This window comes from Candoia aspera, chromosome 8 (assembly GCF_035149785.1).
Source record: "Candoia aspera isolate rCanAsp1 chromosome 8, rCanAsp1.hap2, whole genome shotgun sequence".
In the NCBI taxonomy this organism is placed as follows: Eukaryota; Metazoa; Chordata; class Lepidosauria; order Squamata; family Boidae; genus Candoia; species Candoia aspera.
Window position 1 is genome coordinate 5,010,340 of NC_086160.1, and position 18,100 is coordinate 5,028,439.

Genomic DNA, 18,100 nt, shown 5'->3' on the forward strand with positions numbered 1-18,100 from the left:
GTTGCTAGTCTGGCAAGAGCTGGGGCGAGTGCGGGAGTTCACTCCGTCACGTGGTGCTCAGGTCTTGAACCGCCGAACTTGCAAGCTTCTGATTGACAATCCTGGTGTCTTAACCACAGAGCCATCGTGCCCCCTCAAAGGAGATATGCCATGGTGCATATTTGCTCAGCCTACTGGTGACAACAGCTGTAGCAAATATTTAAGGAAGTTTTGGACTATCACCCATTTTTTTAAAAAAATTGAAGAATGCCTCTGGAGCACGTCAGGGCTAAAGGCTAGAGGTTGATACTCTCATTTGCAGCATTTCTGCTATTATTACATTCACCATCATCATCATCATGTCCTGTCATCATCATCATCATGTTTATTACAGACCTAAGGCCAGACACAGTAAAACTATACAATAGCAACAATCTTACATTAATACACACACACACATATATATATATAAACAAAAGCAATTAATATACTACAATCCAAAGTTAAGGATGAAAATACTAAAAGGAATTGAAATAAAATACTGTGTTAAGAAATCCAAAATCTAAGTGATGGTGCGGCGTATTGTGCAGATGGTAGCACAAAACTGGGCAACCTGGGGGGATATTTTTGGGTCCTTGTCCGAAAGAAGTAGCATTAGATAGAAGTCACTCTCCCTGCCTGGAAATTTCTTCAGTAATGGGTATATAAGGGTCTGTCTCGAGTCCTTATATAGGGAACTGTATAAAAACATACGGCTTAGGGTTTCTGCTGAGCCGTCACCACATGGACATAACCGAAGGTGCATGGGGGTACCCTTGAAACGTCCAAAAAGGGCTGCTGAGGGCAGTGCGTCCAGCCTGGCTAAGGTGAAAGCTTTACGAAATTTCAAAATTGTGCTAGATGATAGATAAGAAGCTGGAATGAACCCTTCTGGAAGAAAATGACAGATATCGGGGTGTAGCACCTTACTTAAATGTGTTTGGAGATCTATATCCCAGATTCGTTGTTTCAGGGCGGTTCTAGCATTATCAAATCCTAATGAGCACCGACTTTCCATAGAGAAGGCCAGCAATTTAACTTTATCTAAGGCTTTTTTTAGCCACAATGACTTAAAATGATCTCTAAATACTAATGGGGCTAAACCTACAGGAAACAGAAAAACAGAATTAACTTTAGCCAGGAGGTAAGAAGAAGGAGCCATGCTCTGGCATCCAATGAAACTATACCTATTTCTACCCATAGGATGGCATTTTTTATACTTTTTGGTACCATCAGTATGGCTCTAGTGAACTTATTCTGAATGGTTTCAATAGAATTGGGCTTAGCAAGGGAGCAGATTTGAGAGCCACAGAGAAGCCGAGGGACTACCTTAGCCTGAAAGGCCTTGCAAGCTGCAGGAATATGATGGGCTCCTTCTGAATGGTAGCATCTTGCAATAGCAGATGCGGTACGCTGTGCAACACTTGCCCGGTACAGAAAATGAGCGTTCCAGGACAAGGAAGCATGGAACTGCACGCCAAGGTATTTATAGGTGCGCACCTCTTTAGTTGGAGTCCCATTTATTTGCCATTTGTGAATCTTACGATGGTGTCAGGCAAAAACAAAGACTTTAGTTTTCTGATAATTTATTGAAAGTTTTTGGTCTGTGCAGAATAAAGCTAGTGCCCTAAGTGCTTTTCTCATTTCCACTTGTGAGGTAGGCGTAATGACTACATCATCAACATAAAATAATGCTGGAATTGCATGATCGGCCAAACTAGGTGGATGATGGGCTGAAACAGCAAGTGCTTGAATTATTGGATTTAGATACAAATTGAAAAGTATATGTATTAATGTAAGATAGTTGCTATTGTATAGTTTTATTGTGTCTGGCCTTAGGGCTGTAATAGACGTGATTATGATGGTATCCTGTCTTTAAGCCAGTTAAGCCAATGAATTTGGATTTCAAATGATGTTACCAGATTTTAATAAGACCAGAGTTTCTTCAATCTGGAAATGTTGACTTGTCTTGATTGCAGATTGTTCATATATGATGTTTTAATATTCTAAGCTAAATTTGTTTAAAAAACAAACCTATGAAGTGTAGTCTGAAGTGAAGACCACTGCAGATCTGTCCCTAGTATATGGCAAAAGTATTATGTGAGGATAAATGGATTCTTAACGTGAGTATAAGCTTCATTGATTAATAAGAGCTAGGAAAACACTGGTTTAATGGAATAGTTTAATGGAATATGTCTTTCACCACATTCTGGGCAAATCATAAAAAATATTTTTACTGTACTATCTGAGGATATAGGGCCCAAGATTTTTTTCTACAGCTTTTTAAAAAATATGCGTAGTAAATTCTATAATCTTTGTGATTTGCAATGTTCATTAACATACAGAAGTGTCGTACATGTTTCCCCTCTTTTATGTGACTGTTACCCCACATTGCCTGCATTATTTTTAATGCAAATCAGCCTGCTTTTATTCTTTGACATGTACATTATCCTGAAGCAGGTTTTTAAAGTGTATGTCCCTGGTGTAAGTTCCTTTAAAAACTATTTGTAAGGCCATTTGCACTCCATTTTCAATAGCATATTTGTTTTCCAGATACTGTATGTATGCGCAGATAAATGCTTATAGATTTTGTGTTATGCTGGTGAATACACTTCTGAAGCCTGGTGGGAACAGGACTTGAAAATTCATTCCCTATGGAATTTCTTGATGTCTATATTCTAACTATTTCTTTGGTTGTTTTCCTGAGTTAAGTAAAAATAGGCACATTCTGTGTTCTTCTGTATTCTGAATCCCTTGGCAAGTGTACTGTGGTAGAAGCAGCCATTTATCAAACTCCATTGTACTCACCAGAGAGGTTGACAGGAAATAAATATTGCTCTGTTCGTAGCTCATTTAGCTGGTCCCCCAAATTTTATGCATCTCAACTTCCATTGCAGTTACGTTCCCATATGCTGCTTTCTTAAACTCAATTAGACCTGAAATGTTCAGGGAATTTTCTAGCTACTGAAAATTCTAGCTATACAGTACTTCATGCCTGCAAGCTGGAGAGGTTCGACCACACAAACATTCATTCCATGATCAAAATGAAACTATGCAGCTGTTGGCCATTCCTTCAGCCCCTGTGTGCCAGTGGTGTAATTTGCACAGGCACTCTGCAGAAAGCCAACACAAGTTGTTATCCCTGATGAGAGATGCGGCTGATGGGATACAACTGGCCTAGTCAGTTACAAGTTGTGCAATTCTAATTCAGGTTGCCTTATTTTAGCTGGACTGCTAACATTAGAACCAAGCTCCGCAAAAATGTTCATACTCATGTTTAACAATGGAAATCAACAATGCAAACCAATTTTCTTCCTGCAAGCACAGCTCCTAGAACAATTCAATGGCTAATAATATGATTAAGACTAGAAAATACCTGTGAAAATAATTGAGATTCTTTAAGAAGAACTAACTAGACCAAAACCAACTCCATAATAAGAGACTGATCGTGGAACATTGGCAGATAAACTCATGTTATTTAAAAGTATTTTTGTGCTTCAGCATCAGAACTTTGTTCTACTTGTGTTGAGGGAATATGGCCTTAGAAAAATTCTAGATGAATTAATTAACCATTTTTTGTTGTAGTGTTCTCTATGGAAACAAAATTACCGAACTTCCCAAGGGCCTGTTTGAAGGACTATTCGCTCTTCAGTTGCTGTGAGTATTTCTTTTATAAAACCCAGTTTTATTTGTGTTCATTGAGAAGGGGGTTTGGGATGTAGAAGTGGGTTGAACCTGCAAGCCTTCTGGAATTGCTTTGAGTGGGGGAAATATCAGCCTTTTGAAGATGAAGAGGTTTTTCTAACCCTTTCATGCTCTGCATCTCCCATTCCTACTCTTCATCAGGCAAAACCTTTTTTTCTTCAATAGATTTTCTACAGGCCTTTTTATTTTGTTTTTAAGCATCAGAACACAAACATGGTTTAAGAATACTAATTTTAAGAAAACATTTTCATTCATTTTATTCTGTTTTCTTGGAGCAGTCATATCTGTCTCTCTGTCTCTTCTTCAAGCAGGTTACTGCTTGTTGGTTTAATTTACTTCAGGGATTTAATTATTACTTTTTAAAGGACTTAGTCTACATTTATGTTGCATTTTTAAATCATGGTTACCTATAATGGGAGACAGTGGGGTAGAGGTAACTATGATTGGATGGATACAACTTGGTTTGTTTGGGGGACATATGGCAGAGAATGTGTGTGCCCAGCAATGGGATTTTCCAAATATCTATACTTTTTACAAAACTTCTTTTGGTTTCCTTGCTATCTTTCCCTTTTTCTGGCATTCCTCTTTTGCCTACACAGACTCATTGTTCCACATGGATGTGGACATATTCCCACCTTTTCAGCCAGTGCTGAATCTGATGTGATCTTGGTAATTACATATAAAATCAAATGATTCATTGCAGCCTATCCGTTTGAATGAATTAGGAGAAAGATGAGGGATGTGAAACCTCATACTTGGGGTATGAGATATGTAACATCCATATCTTTCTATTCGAAGAACTTAAAGTTAAGATGGATTGCGTGTACCATTCTGATAGATTCTATATATCTCTTCTTGCAACATCATGGCTAAGCACCAGCATCTGGACAGCTCTTCTTAATACACTCTATATAGCCCATGAGTTCAATTCCCAGTAGGGTTTGAACCCCACAGAAAGATCTGTGACTCTGTAAATCTGATGAGTCCCAATACAAGGCAATACAGGACAAAGCTGGTCACATATTGTGGTCAGTATAAGTTGGGGCAAATGAACTGCATCCTGGAGGTGCAGCAGCAGAGGCACTTGGGGGCAACAAAGGACGTCTGGTAGCAGTGAACAATTGCTACGGTGAGTAGTATTCTCTTTAGGTTCATAAGATACCCTGGTTTCAAAGGAAACATAAATTATTGTAAGTGTATCCAGCCTTTGCACATGTATGATGCTGTACTTTTGAAAGAAATGCTTTAATTTACAAGTGGGATTTTACAGGAACTTATCACACCACAATAGCAAGGAAATCTCAAAAAAGAGGGGAGGGTGGTCAGATTCAAGAAGGTACGCAATTATTACATTTAAAATATTCCTCCAGGAGCCTGGCTTGGATGTAATGCTAATTCGTAGTTTTCGGTTATAAGAATAAGGAAACAGTGCTCCCCAACCTGGGCGTCTTCAGAGGTGTGCTGTGAATTTTGGGAGTTGAAATTTACACACCGGAAATCGTTCATGTTGGAAAACACTGAGAAATAGCCAATTTTCCAGACCTTAGTAAAATTGTAATGGGCCCTCTTCTTTTGTTTTATACGTGGCTTGCCGTTTAATCCATACAGTGCTTAATTTTGCTATGATTACTTGAATCTTCAAAGTGTAGCTTATGAAGCTGGGTTGTTCCAATTATTTATGGGTAAAATTAAATGTACAGGTTGGCAAACAAGCCCAAGGTTTACTGAAGTGGTTCTTCCAATGATAAACCATGGTTCAACTTGTCATCCAAAACCAGCCAATAACTTCCCCCACACCCCCATATATACACTTTCAAGGAAACAAACAATATATTTGATGTGGACACTTGATACTGAAACTTTGTGCTCAGGAAATAGAATATACCAAGTCCAAAACATGGCAAAATTATCTGTGTATTAAATGAAATCCTAGAAAGTAGATTCGCCGCAATAGAGCTTGTCATACAAGTGAAGCTTAAGAAACATTAATTAAATACTTAATGCGTTGCCATTCTCTTCGGTTTTACAGATTATTAAATGCTAACAAGATAAATTGCCTGCGAGTGGATGCATTCCAAGACCTACACAACTTGAACCTTCTCTCTTTGTACGATAACAAGCTCCAGACCATTGCAAAGGGCACCTTTTCTCCTCTGCGGGCAATTCAGACCCTGTACGTAGTAGCATTTGACTTGAGACTTTTGATTTCCGTTCCCAGCTAAAGCAGAGAAGCTTTGGGAAAGGTAGAGACCAACCATAACATTGTGTGCATTTTTAAAATGTTCTTTTCTTTTTATTTGTAAAAGGCATTTGGCTCAGAACCCATTTATTTGTGACTGTCATCTGAAGTGGCTGGCAGATTATCTCCATATAAACCCCATTGAGACCAGCGGTGCCCGCTGCACCAGCCCCCGCCGTTTGGCGAACAAAAGGATTGGGCAGATCAAAAGCAAGAAATTTCGTTGTTCAGGTAATTTCTTTTGCTCAGCTGCTACTTTCTCTTCTCTTCCAAGAAAACTCACACAGCCTCTGCAAAGAAGGAAAAACAAAATTGCAGACATCCTTAAGAGAAATCCCGCCTGGTTCTGGGCTGAATTATTTAGTAATCAAAGGAAGTCTGGACTGAGTCTGTAGTTCGCACACATTGCAACCTTTGCTAAACCCCAACATTATATACAGAAATGGAATAAAAATTAAACTAAAAAATCAAATGCTTTTTATAATTTTGTCCCAAGTCAGACCATTGTGCTGCATTTCTCGCAGCAAAGCATGAAGTGCTAGCAAACTTTTTAAAAAAATCCAGCCACAGAAAATTTAAAAATGCGTCCTTCATATTACACAGGGAAGCTGATATTATATAATGGTAAATTGTGATGTTTGCTTTTCCTAATGTTACTCAATTTCCTGTTTACTTGTTTCTAAAATCTAACTTCTGTCGTCTGGTCTCCGGCTATTCTAGATGCATATCACATTCTGCCGTTAATTCTGGTTTTTTCTTATTGTAAATACCAGAATAAAGCAACTAACCTTGACTGCAGATAAGTTGAAATCTAGGCATTCTGTGTAATCAATAGATTTAAATACACATTTTTTCCTCCTCATAGTCATTTTAGCCTAACTGTCGTCCTTAATCAGTCTAATAAATTAATTCTTTGCTTGCTGACATTCAGGTTCCTATTTTTTTCTCTCTCTTTTTTATGTAGCTAAAGAACAGTATTTCATTCCAGGTAGGTTTGGCTGTGCAGTGAAATTAACTGCAGACTGCATTTGCTCTCTCACCCAAAGCAACTTTGTGTTAACTTCTGAACATAGCGATGCATGCATTTTAACCCTAGTAAACCCCACTTAGAATAGCAGTAGTTCTCTAGCTTTGTTTTCGAAATCCCTGAGCTTTGCATGTAGCTCTTGATATCCAACTCATAAATGCACATCGTTTCTTGGAGGGGAACTTTGTCTTGCTATATCTTGCTTACTTTAACATCATTCTTCTTTAAATATAGCTCCTGAGCTGCTTTCAAATGAAAAAATCCCACTATGATCAAAGGGCTGAGGAAACCTTTCAGATGGAACCCTTCCCTGCTTTGCTTTTTATGCCCTAAACTTGGTTTTCTGCTGTCTGCTCTATTCCTTTTTTTAATGACCTTTGATCCCTGTATTTGTGAAGTCACAAAATGCCAAGCCAACTTATGTTTTATTCCTTTGCACAAGCATCCACAGACTATCCATGGATGCCATTGCTTTGATGAAAGCAAAAATAATTAGAACATTAGCACTATTTGTGCCATGTTAATTCTCCTTGCGGATGCCACATCAAAGGCGTTGGGTCTTGCTTTTTGAAACATACTTCCATTTTATTTATTTGTTTATTTTGTGCAGCTGATAAGTCCAGTGGTTTCTTAATGGTTAAGGGGAGAAGCCACATAATTACTTATATTGCAGGGTCCTGACAGATGAAAAATAATTGATTGGCAGGAATGCTCAAGGGTCTAATGAAGCTTTTGACTCAAACTCAAGTACATGATGTGCCAGCAAAAAATGAATACAATTATAGTTGACTGTCTTAGGAGAAAAAAAAACAGGTTAATAATATACAATCAATGAAAATTGTTTCAAGAATTTCCTGGTATATAATGGGTTTGCAGTATTCTGTCTTGACAGCCTGTCTTCTTGTTAGGAATGAAGGCTGTTTTGTTGGCCCACTGTTTTTTGTTTTGGTTTGGTTTTTGGAGAAGGTCCACTGGACATTTTGCTGGAGTGGTCTTCTGAGGTGCTTCTATCAATAGAAGATGGCCTCTTTTGCTTATGATAGAGGCTTCTTATTAAAAAAAACAAGTCAGAGGAGTGATTTGCATCTTACATTCTAAAATCATATCAAACATTTGGGAGAAGTAGTCTAATGGGAATTGAACAATTTGTGGACTACTTAATGTGGGATCCATATCTTAGTCTTGCAAAAGCTACATGCTGGGAGAATGCGACTTGTGAATGAGCATTAACTTAGTATAAATTGGGTTGTTATTTGGAACTTCAGAATGACAACCCTTTTTTCAGGGGTGTGTGAAATTTTAGCCAGCTGTTTACCATATAACTGTGGTCTAGCTCATTTTTTCTTCTACTTCTTTCAAATACATCCATACAGCTTGATAGCCAGCTGACAACCTGTTTGAACAGTGTATATTTATATGACCACTGGGCCGCGTGGTTCCGCTTCAGCTGTGTCCCTTTCCCATTGGTTCCATGATGACCATTGGTGACTTTCCTGTTTGCTTGGAATGAATCGCTGCATGAGAAGTCACATTAGATGGCCTGCTCTGTTTTGCTGTCCTCTCTGCTTCAAATAAATTAGACCCTATCTGTTTTGGTGTAAGCCACACAGTCAAAGAAACGTACATTAAATGTACACCAAAACCCAACTTCCGAATTTGGAAGCACCAAATTGAAGCCAAGTTGTTACTCAAACCCTAGGTGAGATCAAGCAAATCAGCTTTCTTTGTCTTCTGAAAGGGTTTCCTTTTGCTGTTTCCATTTGAGATCACTCTGTCTTTCTTTCCTTTTTGTCTGTTTTTCCTCTTTCAGGAGTTCACCACTGGGGCTGTAAGTAAAGAACGGTGTGTGGACCGTGCCACATGCTCCTCAGATCAGAGGCACCTTCCCTTTTTAGTCTCAGTCTCCTCACCTTTCATCCAAGGAGAGTTCACAGTCATTTCTGTTTCCTTTGTTTTTTTCCCCCTCCCATCACCAACCCTCAAATCTTTTCTAGCTGTTTGTTTGACGGGTATATGACATTCCATACCGTCTGTAACTTACGACTGATGAAGAGACCTTTCTTCCCGCACGCTGTGTTGGTGTCCTTTCAGATTCAATGATGTTACCGTGACAGTGGATATTCTCTAAAAAGAATGCCATGGCAACCCTATGAAGTTTCCCACTGCAACACTTTCCTGTTCTTTCCTCTTTCTCCCATTGTTTCTTCTCCTTGTCCTAAGTGGATGAAGTTTGATTAAGTGGGCGAGATTTTCTGTTGTGCTTGATCTAACCATGTGGTTGTGAGGTATGCGTAAAACATGGTTCTGTCAAGCACCATGGAACGTCGCGCAGCTTTCTACAGCATGACAAGCTGCTGAGGCTTAAATCTGGATTACATATTAAAAAATAAAATAAAATAAAATGAAGGAGCAAGACAGGGCTGTAAATTTCATTGTGGAGAGATTACATAAAAGGCCGTCTTCAGTAAAACGGGAGTCTAAAGGGGGCGATGAAAGGGGTGCAAAGATTACTTAACCCTAAAACTGGGGCAAGATATCTTGAACAAGAATCGGCGCTGTTTTGTGTTTTTTCCACTGTAAAATGGAATAGATTGGCTGACAGCTTAATCAGCAGAAACTACGGCTGTGAAAAGCTCAAGTTAATGTCAACCCACCTTGGGATTTCCCCCCACCCCAGCAAATTTCAAGCCTTCTAAAATTTAACCCTCGCTTAAGCCTTATTCTGCATTATCACAAAACCTACCCCAGTTACCCATTTTTGTCTCCGTTGCAGATCTACCTATTTTCTCTTCTTCTACCAAATGTTGGGTAACTGCCTTAATGAACTTAGCGCTTGTATTTGTGTTTTGTTTTGTCCGCAGGCACAGAAGATTACAGATCCAAATTGAGTGGTGACTGCTTTGCGGACTTAGCTTGCCCTGAAAAATGCCGTTGTGAGGGGACAACCGTTGACTGTTCCAATCAGAAGCTCAATAAAATTCCTGAGCATATTCCTCAATATACAGCAGAACTGTAAGTCTTGGCTTGCACTAATATACAGAGAATACAGTATAGTATCAATGACACTAGGGCAGGGTTTCTCAACCACAGCAACTGTAAGATGTCTGGCTGAGGAATTCTGGGAGTTGAAGTCCACACATCTTAAAGTTGCTGAGGTTGAGAAACCCCGCCCTAGGGTATTTTCTTACTTTGGGAATGTCACAGATCCAGGACTACAGAACTTCTATGAAATCACAAGCACAATTAGCTAATGGATATAGGCTTGTGCAAATCGTTCTGACACAATTAATTGGTGAGTTATCCAGTGCCCAGTAAAGGCCACCGGAATAAGAGCTGACATTTGCATTATGTATTAACTCTGCTGTGGCCAGCCTTTCTCGGCCTGAGGCTGCAATCGCTGTCCGTAAACATATCAGAGGCTGCTTTTCCCAGAAGTATCTGTGACTGCTAGAGGGGGAAAATGAACAAAACTCAGATCATCACTAACTTTATTACTATTAGGGTTATTATCATCTTTACAGTTAGAATTGAAGCTGGATGAGTCAGGCTAGATCTAGTGCAAACTTGCAATTTGATCCCAACATGTGAGTCTGTTCAGATTTGTGACCTGAGGATTCAACTGGGAAACATGTAGATGCTTGTGCACAAAAGCTGCTCCAGTCCTTGAACCAGTTCAGTCCATCAGTCCTTTATTTCAAGAGTTTCATTCAGTGATTCGATCTGAAAGGGTGATGGGATGGGACCATCTTTAAATCAAAGCTTCAGACTGAAGCTCAAACAGCCATATTGAGTATTATAACTAGTACATGAGTAAAGTTCGTAAGTAAAGTTTATTGTTGTAACCGCAGGTCATAACATAGGAGTGCCATAAAATACAATAAAATAGTGTATAACAACAATAAAACAATAAAATAGTGAAATTATAAAATAGAATAATAGAAGAAGCGTTAGATGTACAACTGCTATTATTAATAGCTTCAGCACATCATCGTAATTATTTTATCCATTACGGTTTTAATAATTGATACTATTGTTTCTCCTACCATCATTCTTATTGTTGTCAACATTGTCAACATTTGTTTTAAAGCAAGCAGCTCAGTGCTTTGAGCAATATCAGCCTGTGAGCTGCAACTCACTGTGCTTGTTACAATACAAATGACAAATCAAAGCCTTTCCAATTATACACTCTGCTGTGTTTCACAGCTGGAAGGAAACAGAACAGAAACAACCCTTGGGAATGCTTGCAAACATAGGAGTTTCTCTGAGCAAGGAGGAGAACTGATTTAGCAACAGGCATAATGACACTTGTTTTCAGGAGGGTTAATTTAAGTATTTAATTGTTAATTCAATCCATGTGCTTGGGGTTTGCTGCCAAAATTTGCTGTACTGCATTAGGGGGAGGTAAAACACAGCAGATCAGACTTAAAGCAATGTTATTTAAAAGGAAATGGGACTGCAGAGGTCTCAGGCCCACCAAAGAAATCTCTGTGGAGCTACAACTGGCCTATAGGTTGCATAAGACTCAGGCCATTGATGAAGTACAAGTTGGATGCACCAATTATAAGTCTCATATGTAATGACTTGTGGATGCAACAATAAAATCTACTGATTCGTTCATTCAATTAAAATCTCATTCTTCATCCCCTTTTTTGCCTTCCAAGGCTTTCAGGTGGGAAACAAATGGCAAAATGCCATCAAGGCTGGAAATGGTTCAGAAGGGAAGTTTTCCAGGTAGAGAAGCCATGAAGATATGATACGCTTCAAGTCTTTCACATTTGCAACCTTAACATAGCATGTAGTCCTGAAAGAGAAATCAATAATTGAATCACATTACGTCTATTTGTTTTCTGCATTTGCATTTATTACAATTATTTTTGCTATTAATGCACAGTTAAGAGCACTAATTGCAGTTAATGGTTTTGTCACGTGTGAGATACAGATGAAAAGACTGTCTTTATATGGCACACCTTTTTATGCCACTGCATATATGCCAGTAGCTTTCAATTGACATTGTGAACCCAATTGCTGTGTATGTGTGTAGTTAATATGAAGCATTGGAAAATGTATAAAAACGCATATTCACATTAAAGGAAGGCGGATGAGCACAAACACGGTGTATTGTCAGATTGAACTGAATAATCTGTCAATTATTTTGGGAAAGGACAGTATCAACTAGTGGCCTGACAATGGATATATTCTGCAATTTGTGGCATATACATACCAATCTACTTATTAAAATCATAGGTAGGCTGTTTGCATTTAGTAGATTAAGTAACATCTGAAGTCTGTTTAAATTACATATTTTTATATGTAATTAAAGCCCAATAAATGTTCGTTATTGCACAAATTTAGATTTTAAACAAATCTAAATGAATCTATGCTGAACTACAAACATAACGTGCTTAGCATCTGATTTCTGTATCCCTTACAGTAAGTGCATACCTTATTGTTTTTAACTTTTATACCTATCAGTCTTTGAGATAAAATCATGTTGCTTATTACTACCAGCTGCTGTATGAAAATCTGCAGTCAGTCCATCTTTGCCAACAACTGTCCGCTTCTATGCAAGTTAGTATAGAAATTATTTTCGCCAGGTGGTCATTTACGTTCTCTTTGTCAGAATTCAATAGCATTTTATTAATTGCTGTTTTTGCGTAGATTTACTAAAGAACTTGAACTTACTTATTTATTGTGGTTTCCATCTACAGGAGACTCAATAACAATGAATTTACAGTTCTGGAAGCTACAGGGATCTTTAAGAAGCTTCCCCAGCTGCGTAAAATGTGAGTTTATTTATCAACCTGGCCTGTGTAAGTGGTCTCAGTGCAATAATTAACTTTTAAGGAAAATAAATAAAAAGCAGCTTAACGGGAAAGTAAGGTGGTTGAGATGATCAACCTGTGATATTTATTATAGAGCATTATAACTTTTCATAATCTGTGGGCCTTTAGATACATTACAACGACAAATACCAGATTCCTCCACAATCATGGTCCCATGCGGAATTCCAGGAACAGGGGAATCCCATTAGAAGTGATGGATAAAAGATTAGAAAAGGATGATATATGCTGTGTAGATGTTGCAGTATATCATTGTAAAGGAATATACAGCTGATCTTGGGGAAGGTATGAATGAGCCATTAAGGGGGGACTTGGAGAAGAGATTACACAGTCCGGAGATTGAAGAAAGGGTCATAAAGAAACTCAAGATAACTCCACTTCGATTTTGTTTAGTGTAAGACGGGATAGAGAAAAACTTGGACAGGTTTTCAAGATTCTGTTGTTATACCCCGTGACAATAAAGTGGCATTCTTGGAATTGCTGAGGTGTCTGTTTTCTTGACCTGGCCTACCTTGAAAGGCTGACATCAATCTTGAAAGCCAATATTCAGGCTTTCAACAAGGCACTTTAAGGGAAAGATGGGGAAGATTGATGATCAGCTTCTAAAAATCCTATAGCCATATTTTTAGAAGCTTGCCCCTTTCAACATTTCCCCAGTTTTCTATCAGGTAGCCTTTAATCCCCTTCCTTTTTAAGAGAAGAGTTTTTTTTTTCAGTTCAGGTTTGATTAACAGTTTAGGAGGACTTTCCACTTGGAAATTGCCTTTGTGTGGCAGCTCCAAACTGTAACCAGTTTTAGGATGCAGTTTCTGAAGAAGAAGGAGAAAGTATAGTTGGGTGGAACCTTAATTTATTGTGATGGGATCACCCACCTTGGTTCTATATAGTCCTCTTGCATAGAAATTGTTGTGGTTGCTATCTAAACTTTTTAGCAGGCCAAATAAGCATTCTAGTTATGAATGTGGAAAACATATTATAAAATGGTGGAGGAAATGCAACACTTATTATGACTAATTGGCAAGTTTTTACCATAATAATAACACACATTCGAGCATGCAGAAAATGGGATTTATTGTTAAGTAAGTCAAATATTTTTGAGATGCCAGAATTTAATTAACATTTTGGAAGCTCCAATGACTCTTAAACTGTCATTAGATTATGACAATATTTTAGAAATAAATTGTCCTTCTCTTTTCTGGAATCCCTGTCTCTAGTTGACATGAATGCCAAGCCCTGCTTATTGCTCTCTTGAAATGTTGTTCCACCAGATCATAATCAATGTTTTTTAAACACTCAGTTCTAGAAATGATTTATCCAAAGGATATTTGTTTTTATTTTCTTGATTATGGATGTGCAATAGAAATCTAAGCAATAACAAGATCACTGATATTGAAGAAGGTGTATTTGAAGGAGCTGCTGGTGTAAATGAGCTTTTGCTAACCAGTAACAGGCTGGAAAACGTACGACACAAAATGTTGAAAGGGCTGGAAAGCCTCAAGACTTTGTAAGTGTGCAATCTTCTCCTCCTTATTCTTTGCACTGAAACATTTTCTTTATTTCTTGCCTTCCCCATTTTCTGTTTTAACTAAATCAAACTCTGTGACTTGTGAAGACTAGTTTAAAGGTTTGGCAAACAGGGAAAGCAGCAAGGAAGAAAGGAAGGAAGGAAGAAAAACTATGCATGTCTTTTCAGCTTTCATCCTGTGGCAACTCTGTTTGTAGTAAACTTTAATACTTTTTATTTGCTTTATCCATATTTCGATTATTTGGGGAAATATCTTTTTAGTTCAAAGTAGATACGTTAAATAACACAGAAGCATATTGCATTGCACACACATTTCTCCTTTTGAAGGGGGGTATTTTTTTCTTCCCTACTTTGTGACAAAACAATTGCAAAGACTTTTGTCGCAGAAATTCAGAGTAGGAAAGTCTTCTGCAGTATTCTTGCCACAAAGTCCAGGAGTGGGCAACTGTTTTGCTGCTGGTGTTGTAGTTTATTATTACTATGTAAATGCTCTCTGGGATCATAGGAGAGTAGTACTAATAATATTGATTAACTGAAAAGATTGCAATGAATTTTAGATTAAAGGAAACCCTACCCTCTTTTTTCTTCTGACCCTGCGTAAGCATTCCTGAAATACAATTGTTGTTATAAAATTTATACCTGGTACATTATTCCAGAAAAAAATTGTATGTAAGACACGAGTTCCTTCTTACGGCTAACCCTTGGGCAGTTTTTGAGGAGCCGGTTCTGGGAAGAACCTCACTCTTTTTCTCCCCGCTCTGACAAAAAGTAAACAGAAAAAGAACCCTGACTTTCATAAATTTAGAAGGACAAGAACAATTTTGCAAAGGGCAACATCTGGTTACTGCAGTTAATTAGGGCAAGTACAGAAGCTCAGCCCTTCATCTCTGCTTTCTGTGGATGGAGGGATTCTCCATGCTGAACTGCTGGCTAGGAAAGAGAATTAATCTAATGGAGTGGGAGACAATCTAATTATTTAGGGTCCTACCTCCATGCTTCTTCATTGTTTTTAAGACGCTTCCATGTTTTTTTTTTCCTTCTTTTGATTTTTTTTCCTTCTGATTCTTCTTTCTCATTTCCCCATCTCTCCTATTCCATCCATTATGGAAAGCACAATGTGCTATCACATATATCATATACTAAGGAAGTGCAAAATCTTCTGTTCCAGGGAGAAAACATTCCTTTTCTGGACCACACTGTTTGGGCCATTCCAGTAGTTTCTGAGAAGTTCTTTTCTGAGCCTAAAGTGGTCTGTGGTAATCCAAAAGTGCCCTTCCATTTGGGACTGGACCACATCCCAAGCGCCATGGGCCACTTCTGGTTCAGAGGATTCATTTCTGGAAAACTGCGGGAACCACCCCCAGAATGGTCAGATTGGTATGGCCCAGAATGTTTCAGGATGATCTGCAATACTCTGTTCCCTTTTGCACATCCATGCTATTTAGCAACATCTAAGGAATTATAATGGGTGAGTTAAATAAATAATTTGTTCATAATTTTTCTTCAGGATGCTGAGGAGCAATCGCATTAGCTGTGTGAGCAACGACAGCTTCACAGGCCTGAGTTCTGTCCGATTGCTGTCCTTGTATGATAATCAGATAACCACCGTAGCTCCTGGTGCCTTTGATACTCTTCATTCTCTCTCCACGCTGTAAGTTGGTTTTTGATTTTTAGTTAATAGAGTAAACGCAGTAAATAAGTTACTGATAACAAATTAGAAAACAGGCACAAATACTTGAAAAATTATATGAGTCATAATATCTACAGTACAAAAAACTACACATAAATCATAGGGTGTCTACAAAATTTATGAATCCCTGCTAAATAGTAGCTGGTACATATTTTTCCTAAAACATTTCATGCCTTTCATCTAAAGCATTTCTTGACATGCTTGGAAGTGAGAAACTGCATCGTAAGAATGAAGTGTCCATAGATTCAGATCCAGCTTTTGAGAATCATCGTTTCTTTGTTGCCTGGTGCTTAGCAATTGTTTAATGGCCAGTCAATAAAGCAAAGTACAGCAAGTGTGGTGAATAAAGTAAAATTTTATGAAAAACCTGAAATGGTTAATAATGCAAGGAAGGTGCCTAAAAGCCATAGCTATTGAGAGGAATTTTGCAACCTTCTTAGAGCTTTTGAAAATTAATCACCCAAAAGATTCTTATAAGCTCATAATCACAGGAGCAGTTAAAATTACTTTTAATGGCAATGGGAGTTTTGGACCCCATTGGATATATAATGGGCATTTTAATAGCACACATAATTCAAATTCAACCTCCATATCTGAGCACAGGCAAGTATGACTTTTGTACCAAAGGCTAGTATATCTAGTAATTGAATAATCCAAAGAACTTGGTTCAAAAGACAATCCTGCTTGGTGCTTTGATCCCAAAAGCTGATCTGACAACTCACATGAAGCTTTTAAGAATGCAGATACACACCCAAGGAACTCCTTGTTTCCCCTGTTTGCTTACATATTAAGGGGCATGCAATGAGCCCAAAATGATGCTGTTGCTCTTAGCTACTCCACAAATAAATAGTCATCCATGAAAATAAACATGTGCAGCTGAGCTCATGTCTGTGGCATTAAAAATAAAAAATGGCTTATTGCTGTATTATTTGCCCTGATACCAGCACTCATATAGTCTAGGGCAGCCTTTCTCAACCTTTGACCCCGGAGGAACCCTTGACATATTTTTCAGGCCTCGGGGAACCCCTGCACATTCAGTCTCAAATACAGGCCAGAACTTACAAAATTATTATATTCGTTTCATGTTTAGCCCTGTATATGTGCATTAACAGTTAACTAAAAATAAAGAATGAAACTTGCCTCTTTAATGTGAAGTTGCCTGAATTTGAAATAATTTTTTAAATAAATCGTGATCTCCCAGGGAACCCCTAGTGACCTCTCGCAGAACCCTAGGTTGAGAAACCCTGTGGTAGGGAATCTATTGAACCAAGTCCCATTGTTTCTTTCTGATTCTACAATGAAAAAAATATATACTGTTTCATAAACGGTTTTCAGGAGGCATTAAGTTCTGTATCAAGTAGTTTGCATAGCAAGGCTTTCTTCTATCAGCAGGTTAATGTCAAGGTCCTAGTGTAAGAAAAGGTAAGTGCCAAGAAGATATTCCACAAAATAATTTGGAAAATCCCAAAGGTTGCTGAGAAGCAGTGGTACTTCATCACTCAGCTGAAATCCCATCTTGGGAGGTTCCAGTCAATTTCAGAGGCATTGCATGGAAAATAATAAATAATAATAATTTAACAATTCATTAAATGTATATGCCATCTGACTCCCAGCAAAAAGAAAGCAACTGTCTCTTTCTTCTCTTATCTCTGTATTCAGCTCCCAATTATCTGACTACTAATGGTGCTCATCACAGTCAGGCCAGAAAGCTAGTTATTCTGCACCCATATTGACATTTGGGTTTCAGTCTTTTTATAGGTTTATTGTTTTATTTATTCAAAAATCAGTAGTCTGCCAGTGGCAGAAAAACTGAAAAAGAAACATAACACCATAAAAATGGTAGTGTGGAATGTGAGAGTGGTAGAAAAGTAGTTAAGATGTAGGGCTGGCCTTTGGGAGACCCACATGTTAGTGTGTTCCCTGAATTTTGGATGATGCACTTCCTCTCAACCCAACCTGTCTGAAAGCGTTGTTATTTCAGGAGGAATGGGAGGAGCGGGCCATATTTATTGATTAACTAAAGCTTATAAGCCTTTCCAAACAGCCCTGAACAATC

General features: G+C 38.2%; 1 protein-coding gene across 1 annotated transcript in view; it reads left to right on the forward strand.

Moving 5' to 3' along the window:
• SLIT2 (slit guidance ligand 2) overlaps positions 1-18,100 on the forward strand; it is a 242,110-nt gene that overhangs the window by 177,419 nt on the left and 46,591 nt on the right. The window contains exons 12-18 of the mRNA XM_063309788.1: positions 3,604-3,675; positions 5,753-5,896; positions 6,030-6,193; positions 9,851-10,001; positions 12,698-12,772; positions 14,190-14,333; positions 15,862-16,005. Of these exons, the coding sequence (XP_063165858.1) occupies positions 3,604-3,675; positions 5,753-5,896; positions 6,030-6,193; positions 9,851-10,001; positions 12,698-12,772; positions 14,190-14,333; positions 15,862-16,005 (894 nt within the window). The remainder of the gene's footprint in view (positions 1-3,603; positions 3,676-5,752; positions 5,897-6,029; positions 6,194-9,850; positions 10,002-12,697; positions 12,773-14,189; positions 14,334-15,861; positions 16,006-18,100) is intronic.